The 9,589-nt window shown below is 43.7% G+C and overlaps 1 protein-coding gene and 2 pseudogenes across 1 annotated transcript; all 3 read left to right on the top strand.

Moving 5' to 3' along the window:
- The first annotated feature begins 941 nt into the window (after positions 1–941).
- On the top strand, positions 942–5,763 carry LOC149315578 (uncharacterized). Its single transcript, XM_089518475.1, has 2 exons — positions 942–1,093; positions 4,741–5,763. The coding sequence occupies exons 1-2, from the start codon at positions 1,015–1,017 to the stop codon at positions 5,304–5,306; spliced, it is 645 nt and encodes a 214-aa protein (XP_089374601.1). The 5' UTR covers positions 942–1,014; the 3' UTR covers positions 5,307–5,763.
- On the top strand, positions 1,143–2,116 carry LOC149315580 (uncharacterized; annotated as a pseudogene).
- On the top strand, positions 3,843–4,787 carry LOC149315579 (uncharacterized; annotated as a pseudogene).
- Positions 5,764–9,589: the final 3,826 nt, after the last annotated feature.

Genomic DNA, 9,589 nt, shown 5'->3' with positions numbered 1-9,589 from the left:
GGAGGTTGTGGAGCTGGGATTGGCTGTTTGCTAGGCCTCCCATGGGCAGAGACTAGGACTTAATTTGCCATGGCACTGTTGCCATGGCAGCTGGGTTTCTGGGGGCATGGCTAGGCTGTGGCTAGGGGGTCATGTCGCCCCCTAGTTCCCCCTTCATTCTGGAGCAATTGTGCAAACAGAGAGGACGTTTCAGGCTTGGCTTGTTTTAAAACTGTTTTTCTTTGGAGGGATTTTGGCTTAAAACTGTTTCCCTTCCTTCTCTGGTGCCTTTTTGTTGGTGCCTTTTTACACTGCGGTGGCCATTTTGAATTTGTGGTGCAGTTAAAATTCTCAGTGGCCATTTTGTTTTATTACTCAGTTGGTGGTGGCCATTTTGTTCATATTTGGCTATAAGTGGCTTTTAGGAATTTTTTAAAGCTCAGATGTGATTTTGAAGTGACATTTTGTTTGCCCTTCAGTTCCCCCAGCCATTTGGATTGCTAGTTGTAGTAGTCTCATTTAGGCAGTCTATTTGATTGTGTGTGTGTAGATATACATACGTGTATATATACACACACATATTTTGTCATTCTCTGTTGATAATCAAGTTAGTCTGTTCCTCTGGTTGGAGTGTGTGTGTGTGTGTGTGTGTGTGTGTGTATTTATATACATATACATATATTTTGTCATTCTTAGCTTATAGTGTTTTTCTTTTTCTTTTTTACATTGTTGTTATGGCTCCTAAAAAGGGCAAGGGTAGAGCTAAAGGTAAGGGGCCGGCGCGGCCTGCTAAAAGGCCGGCTGTTGTGGTTTATTCATCCAGTGATGATTCAGATGATTCCCAACTAGGTTTAATGGAAGCTAGGGTTAAGGCTTTAGAAGAGTCACATGGTGTGCTGGTCTCTGTGCCACAGGCACCCCCTTCACAAAGGTTGTCACGAAGCGCTAATGTGATATGACAATATTAATGCACGTATTCTTGCTTTAGAACAGGCAAAAACTGCGCCTGCCACTGATTCTGCTCAGTCAACACAGATGAATGATGACCAGGTTCCTGAAACAGCGACTGAGAGTGGAGAAGTTGCCCATGCTTCTCATGTTCCTGCGGCTCCAGGTGGGTGGTTCTCCCAGTTTAGTGACCCTCCGGTGGGTTATTCTTGGCCATGGGGATGCCCTGGGCAGCCTTTGTCTCGGGATGGTCAAGCAGCTAGTGGGGGGGGGGGAGATAAGGGGAGATTCCCAAGTTACATTGCCGAGGACATATTGGTTGGCCTGGTCAGCAGCCTCAATGGGGACAATGGTGTGGTTCTGGGTTTCCTTCAGCAGTTTCTAGTTGGCCGGGTGTTGATCCGTGATGGCTTGGTCCTATCCCTAGGACAGCTTATACTGGGGTGTCCCCAGGGGCCATTCCATCTGGTGAAATATCTTTACCCCTTGGAGATCATTTATCTCAGTCCACTTTGGAAAAGATTTTAAAGGGCGATTATGTTGATGTATTTTCCCTTCTTTATCGAGAATTGACGAAGGCTGAAAAGGAGGACCTGGATGATAAAGAAAAGGAAAAGCTTAAAAAGCGTAGGATTGATCGCAATTTTACAAATTGGCTTAATGATTTCCTGATTTATGCCGGAGTCATTGCCAAGGCGCAGCCTTTTCAGGCGGCTCCCTTGTTTCAATATATAGACATCATTCACAAGGCCTACACAGATTACTCTGGGCCAGCATGGCTGCTTTATGATGAGTCATTTAGGATGAGGGCTGCTCTCTATTCTACAATGAGGTGGGACATGCTGCATTCACAATAGCTCATGACCCCAGCTAGGCCCATGCAGGGTGACCGTACTCAAAGTGGTCATATGGTGAAGAAATCTCCTAATCAAACTCCATCTCAGTTGCAGGCTCAGTCTTCTTCTTCGCAACAGAAGTTGTTGTGTTGGGAGTTTAGCTTCCAGGGTGTTTGCAACCGTAAGGTGTGCAAATTCGCTCATGAATGCTCATATTGTAAGGGGCCCCATTCCTTTCGGAATTGCAACAAGGGACGGTCCCAGTCTGGACCTGGTAAAGATGGACACAACAAGAAACCAGGGACAGCTTCTCAGACCGGAAAGGGGTCCCACCCCAATCAAGCTTGAGGTGCTGCAACACATTGTGTCATCCTATCCAAACCAAGAGGTGGCTCAATATTTAATTGAGGGTTTTAGGGATGGTTTTAGGATTCCTTTTCAGGGTGCTCGTCGCCCCTTTTTATCCAGTAACTTGAAGTCTATTCGAGGTTTAGAACACATAGTTAGGCAAAAGATTGCAAAAGAAGTTGCAGAGGGTCATGTGCTGGGCCCTTTTGCTGAGCCCCCAACCCCCAACTTCAGAGTGTCACCATTGGGTGTAGTTCCCAAAAAAGCCGCTGGAGAATTCAGGATGATTCATCACTTGTCGTATCCCCACGGCCAGTCTGTCAACGATTCTATCCCTCATGAGTTATGTACAGTTCATTACACATCCTTTGACACAGCCATTCAGCGTGTTAGGACATTTGGTTTGGGGGCTGAGTTGGCTAAGTGTGACATTAAGTCAGCTTTCTGTCTGTTGCCCGTTCACCCTTTAGATTTTGAGCTTTTGGGTTTTAGGTTTGAGGGTAAGTTCTATATGGATCACTCTCTTCCGATGGGGTGCTCGGTGTCTTGTGCTGCTTTTGAGACATTTAGTACCTTTTTGGAATGGGCTCTGAGGGACAGAACTGGCCTTAGAGGGGTTGTTCATTATTTAGATGATTTTCTCTTTATAAGAGCTTCTGGTTGTGGGGTTTGCTCATTCTTGCTCAAAGAATTTCAGGCCTTAGTTGATGAGATAGGTGTTCCGTTAGCCCCTGAAAAGACAGAAGGCCCTGGTACGAGGCTTGAATTTTTGGGCATCTCTATTGACACCGTTAACCAGTTGTCACAGCTCCCAGATGATAAAGTTAACAGACTTCAAGCTAAGGTACAAGAATTTCTATCAAGACCTAAGGCCACCCTTCATGAATTTCAGGAGCTTATCGGTCATCTCAACTTTGCCTGTAGGGTTGTTGCTCCTGGGTGGGCATTCTTGAGGCGTCTTTGTGATGCGACCTGTGGTGTACTTATGCCTCACCATAGGATACGCATCACGGCTTCCCTTAAGGTGGATCTTTTAGTCTGGGCACAATTTTTGGCTGATTTTAATGGGGTCTCCTTTTGGCGTGAGGAGGTCAAACTCCAGGATGCCTTACAGGTGTCTTCTGATGCGGCTGGCACTGTAGGTTTTGGAGTTTATTTTAATGGTTGATGGTGTGCCCAGTCTTGGCCCGAGGAATGGGCCATGTCTGGCATAACCTCTGATCTTACTTTTTTGGAATTCTTCCATATTCTGGTGGTTGTTACCATTTGGTCTGGAGAACTTGCTAACTCTGCTGTACATTTTTGGTGTGACAACATGTCAGTTGTTCACGTTATCAATTCATTAACATCTAAAAATAGGATGGTTATGCGCTTGGTTCGCGCTTTTACTCTTCAGTGTTTGCGTTTTAACATTTTGTTCACAGCGCAACACATTCCGGGTTTAAATAATTCTATTCCAGATGCTCTTTCTCGCAAACAGATGGAGAGCTTCTGGAGATTGGCCCCCGAAGCAGCTCAGATGGTGGATCCGATGCCCGAGCATTTGTAGAAACTTGGCAGCAGGAGGTGACAAGAGCACTTGGTCTCTCAGTTGCTGCCAGTACACAAAAGAGCTACCTCAGAGCTGTTTGGCTGTTTTTGAGGTTTCAACGAGGTATAGTTATGCTTGGTTTTGTTAGGGTAATTGTTATTGTTAAATTTGTTCTCTTTTAATCTGCATTGTATTCGATTTGTATTGTTGTAAACCGCCGTGATCGTGGGAACGGCGGTATAGAAATAAAATTTCAATTCAAATTCAATCTGTTGGGTGATGTCTTGCCCATTCCTGTACAGCAACTGCTTCACTTTTGTGTACATCTTCATCATAGGGGTTTGGCGCCCCAGTCCATTCGTGGGCATCTTTCTGCTTTAGCATTCTGGTCCAAAGCCCAGGGAGCTCAGGATAACACTGGTGATTTTAGGATTAAGAAGGTCTTAGAAGGCTGGTCCAGGGAGAGCGGCTGGCTAAAGGATTCCAGGCCACCTTAGTCTCCCACTATTCTGAAGGGTCTTCGAGCCAAGTGGGTTGATATTTGCATATCACCCTATGAAGCCCTTTTATTCCATGCAGCTGCTTTAATTGCATTTTTTGGGGTGCTGCGTATTAGTGAACTGGTGCTATCTTCTAAACATGATAGATCCAACAGAGCATTGCTCTATTCGGATGTGAGTTTTGTGGATCAGTCTGTAATCCTCTTGATCAGATCTTCTAAGACTGACCAGTGTGGTAAAGGTTCTAGAATTCATCTCCAGCCTTGTTTGGACTTGGACATTTGTCCTGTCCATGCTCTTCACTTGTATGTAGAGGCTAGGGGTTCAACTCCTGGACCTCTATTCATTCACCAGAGTCTTCTACCATTGACAAAACACCAGTTTTGGGCTGTCACTTCTAAGGCTTTGGCAGCCCTGGGCTTTGCCACTCACTCTTTCTGGACTGGAGCTGCATCCATGGCGGCAGCCATGGGTTTCCATCAGGAGGCTTTTCAGTCAATTGGGCGCTGGAAGTCGGCGGTCTACCACAGGTACATAAGAAAGTTTTGGGGTTGAGTGGTGGTTATATTAACATTGAATTTTTCTGTTTCTGTTACAGGTCCCGGTTCCAAGGTGGAGAGAGTGCGAGTGTTGGTGTGTGGCCACAGCATGGTTTTTTGGGCTGGGCGTCACGCAAGTTCTAGTCACTTCGGCACCCACTTGGGCCTGGGTGAGGTGGCCCATCTGCAGTGGATGGGTAGACGGGGCCTTCGTTGGCATGGCATGTTGCCATTGCTGTTCAGGGAGCGCCGTGGGCCTCCTCCTCAACTGTTGGTTATCCACTGTGGTGGTAACGACTTGGGGTTGTTAAAGGGTAAGGCATTAATCTTGCAGGTGGTGCATGATTTGACCCTTATCCAATGTTCATGGCCAGGTGTGGTCATTGTTTGGTCAGGCATTCTCCCTCAGTTGGAGTGGAGGTGTGGTGGTGACCCGGTTGCACTTGATAGGGCCAGACGGCTGGCTAATGAAATCAAGAGAGCCCTTGAGGCCAGGCTATGCCACTATTTGCCCCATCCCCAAATTGTATTCCAAAGGCCTGATCTCTACAGAGCTGATGGCGTCCACCTCTCTGATCTAAGCAATGATGTCTTCTTAACGGATCTGCATAATTGTTTAAACTAGGTGCTCGGTGTTGGAGGGGGATAAGGGCTAAGTAGACACTTGCCCATATCTGTGGCATAAATTCTTTGAATTTGATCTCGGCGAGCACCTTGGACACCCTACTGGGTGTTAGGAAAATTTCTTGAAACATCCCCACGGGCCTTGCGACCTGGGGGGTGGCTGAAAGAAATGGACCTTGGGTCTGGCTTGAAGGTATACCCCGACTTTAATCTTTGCAGATTGGGAAGGGGGACTTCTTGCTGGGCTTCCTTATGCGGGCTGTCCAACGGCAACCCAATTTATTGACTGTTGTTGAGGGCCCAGGTGTTATCGTCCTTGATAACCTGCAAAAGTAGTCTGCGGCAAGACACCGGTATGCAGCTTTCCCTGTCTCCCACATCTGTTTGGTTTTGATATTAGTGGCAGTTCCGTTAAGAAATCATTAAATAGGTCAATAAATGGCCCTGTTTAACCCATACATTTGTGTCTGGTCTCTTTATTCCGTGGGTAAAATAGCAATCTTGCAGTTGGGAGAAAATGGCTACAATTACTTGTTACTGTATTTCCTTTGAAAAGAAATTTAGGGGTTGTTTGTGTAGTCTGAGAGGTTCATGTTCCTCCTGGCCTTACATCATCCAGTTCAGATGATGCAGACAAAACCCCAGGATCAATATTGGTCCTGATTCTGGTAAACTGTTCATAGATCTGGTGGATCCAGCCTGATCCCAGGGTAAACAGCCTTTACCAGGATCAGTTTGACCCCTGGTTTGCCGCAGACTCTTCCATGCTCCTTAACTTGCTGCACCATTGCTAGTACTGAGAAGCCCCTGCTTGCCTCATCTGATATGAAAACAGGATACCTAGCCACCAAGATGCAGCCTGGTGCCCCATTTTCACATCAGACACGACAACAGGGGCATCCCACTACCAGCTACGGCCTGCCAAGGTATAGAGTGCACACTGGTAGCAGGTCCTGGGTCACTGCTTGGACAACCGTGTAAACACCTGGTCATCCCCATGCTGACCTGACCAGGGTGAACACTGGAGCCAGAACAGCCCAGCTCATACTATCTGCCCATCTACTTAGCTCCTTAATAAAAAATTACATCTGTAGCCTGTGATTAGTCACCTTTTGTAACAATGATAGTAAGAAGAAAAGGTTAAAATGCAGCTGTCAGAAAGGATCAAGATCTAAACATGTCAGCTGCAGCTTCTAGTCCCCCTGCTTGGTCTGAGGAATGCTGACAATGCAAGAGAAAAAAGTGGGACATTGGCTGTAAGGATGTCTAATAATTTATGAATGGGGTAAGAGTTTCTGAGTTAGCTTTCATTCATAATAAAAATTTGTACTAGGAGCAGTGAGGATTTATATTGCAAGAATCACTAGTTTTGTATTCATCAGCATCACAAGTTTTGCCTCAATTCTAAATTGAAGTGTTTGCAATCTGCAGTTTGTTACAAAAGTGCTGCTGGAGTAAAAGAAAGACAATTCTCTCCCTCCCTCCCTCCCTCCCTCCCTCCCTCCCTCCCTCTCTCTGTGTGTGTGTGTGTGTGTTCATTTCCAATGTTCCTTCCTACACCAAGCTAAAATTTTAGAGCTCTGTCAGAGCTGATCCAGCACAACAAGATAGCTTTATTGCTCAGACAAAATTTCTGTTCCCAAAATGATAAGGATATTATGACAGGAATTGATCTGCTAAGATGGCAGGAGGCATCGAAGGATGAATCTTTCTATTTTCTTTTTTGTTCTTGCCCCAGTATTATTGTGATTGGGAATATATCTGGATGGTTGGCAGGAAAACTCAAGTTTCTGATAAACAGATGTGCCATTTATATATGGGGAAGTAATGACAGATCAATAAATATTACATAGTGTTTAGGACTGGGAAATATATTCCCCATCTAAACTTTCCTCTGGAGAAATATTTAATAGCTAATCTCACCTCCTAAGAGCTTCCTACTAATTTCCATCACCTTCCACTCCCTGTTCATCCCCCAATTAATTAAGTTCATTTTGATTATTTTGATGATAAGGGTTTTCTTTGTCTCAATTCTCAACTATGAATTAGAAGAGTCCCATCTGTCAAACAGTGTAGCACCTATATTTCTTATTACTGATTACCCTTAACATGGCATACATCTGTTAAAAAAAACAACCTTGTTTGGCAAATCCACAATGCATGCCAACAGTCAGAATGATGCTAAGTTCTCATTTTGGAAAAGACATAGCTAAATCATCCTTGGGTGGATAATAATGTATGAACTGGGATACATCTCTCCCTGGTTATTCACTAGGGATGTGTACAATATTTTGTCTGGAGCCTAATCTGACAATTAGCCAAATAAATAAATATCTCAGTTTTACATAACCTGATTTACAGTTCACACAATTCAGTTTGTATCCAGACCTTTTGCTTGCCATGAAATATGACTAGAAAGGAATTGGTGACTACCCCCCCCCCCCCGTTTGTCACAACTGAGTAAATTTGCAGTCATAGTAATCCCCTTTAAAGAGTTAATATTCCTGCTGAATTTCTGAAAAACAGGTGAAGGGTTTTGTACAATATGCCCTTACACTTTGATTTTTTTTTTAAAAGTGTAATGCCTAGTAGCAGTACTTTAAAATTTAGATGACATCCGCAGTGAAACCTCCCCTTCATATGGGATACAGGCTGCCAAGTTTACAAATAAATTTATTCAAAAGCAGCCTTTAAAAAGAGAGAGAGAGAGAGAGAGAAAGAGAGAGAGAGAGGGGAAGAGAACCTGAATTCAGTTGCTAATCCTTAATAGTGTACACCCATTGAATCATGGGATTTATCTATGTGTTAACTTATCATCCCACAGTTGATTCAATGAGTCTAATTTACTTGAGTAAATTAGCCAACAGGGTCCTGGCTAATATATCAAAAATATTCCTATTGGCTGGGAAAGCACTGAATCAACAACCCACAAATTATAATATGATTGAGTCTTTTTATCTCAGGAGGAGGGAAAAACGGGGATATGGAATGTGCATCTTAAAAGATATTTACAAATTCATGAATGGTGTGGTAACTGAACAGAAATGATTTTCTCCCCACTGTAATACTGGAACTCAGAGTCACTCAATAAAATTGATTAGCATTACTTTTGAGCCAAATGTTCTACTTCACACAACATCTACTTAACGTATAAAACTCATTAGCACAAGAAGTGGTGTCAGTTTCTAGAAGAAATTAACTGAAAACATATTCATGGAGTTATAGGTCAATCACTCCTCCCAATAATGAGTTCAGCTGATGAGTACTGACAAGATTGCAGCCAAAATAAAAAGACGGTTGGGGTATCAGCACACTCAAGAGACCCTGAGGTTTACACAATTCTTATATGTGTGTGTTAGATGTGTACAAGTCTGGGAATAATGGGATAAAAACAATGGTACAGAACAGGCCACTAAGAACTGAGAATTATCAGTGGCCACAGAGTGCTGAACATTTTTAAAGCGCGTTGAAATGGAATATCCTGGAAGACAGCATGATGGACTGGCTGGGGAATAGAAAAGCTGTACTCTACACAGTTGCCTTTGTTATTATTTCTTGTCATATCAGGTTTGACTTTTCATGACCCTATCAATGAGACCTCAAAGAGCCCCTGCTATTAACAGTCTTGCTCAAGCCTTGCAGACTCAGGGCTTTGGCTTCCTTTATGAAATCTATCCTACATTGTGATCCTCCACTCCTACTTTATTGAGCATTGTCAACTTTATCAGTGCCTCATGCCAACTCATGATATGTCTGAGATACAATAGCCTCAGTTTTGTAATTTTGGCTTCTATGGAGAATTCAGGCTTGATTTGTTCAACATTTCAAATGAGTTGATGCTCTTCCAGTCAATTTTTTTTTAACTAACAGAAAGAAGGAATGAATAACTATTCAAACAAGTGTTGTTGCTGTGTGCCTTCAAGTCATTTCCATCTTACGGAAACCCTATCACAGGTTTTCTTTGTTCAGAGATTTGTTCAGAGGTGTTTTGTCCTTGCCTTCCTCTGAGGCTGAGATAATATAGCTAGTCCTAGATCACTCAGTGGTTTTCCATAGCTGAGTGGAGATTTGAACCTTTCTCTCTAGAGCTGTAGTCCAGTATTAAAGCCACTGCACCACACTGGTATACACTGTTTCTGGGAAGTGCAGACTCCCCCCCCCCCCCACCAAGCTCTTATCTTGCTCACCTTCCTTCTTTTAGGAAACAATGAATAATTTAAACAATATGCTTTCTACTGTGAGAAAATCTTTAAAACGCTGCAGTTTTTAAAGACTATCTTGGGA

The sequence above is a fragment of the Sceloporus occidentalis genome, unplaced genomic scaffold, assembly GCF_023333645.1.
Source record: "Sceloporus occidentalis isolate IW3139 unplaced genomic scaffold, rSceOcc1.0.p SCAF_3, whole genome shotgun sequence".
Classification (NCBI taxonomy): domain Eukaryota; kingdom Metazoa; phylum Chordata; class Lepidosauria; order Squamata; family Phrynosomatidae; genus Sceloporus; species Sceloporus occidentalis.
The sequence above is the reverse complement of the archived record's forward strand: the minus strand, read 5'-3'. Positions and strand labels throughout refer to the sequence as shown.

Bases quoted from the DNA above. Each gene is read 5' to 3' on its own strand.
- LOC149315578 (XM_089518475.1), top strand. From the start codon at position 1,015: ATGAATGATGACCAGGTTCCTGAAACAGCGACTGAGAGTGGAGAAGTT. The intron at 1,094-4,740 runs GTGGGTGGTTCT...TTTCTGTTACAG, and splicing joins TCATGTTCCTGCGGCTCCAG to GTCCCGGTTCCAAGGTGGAG.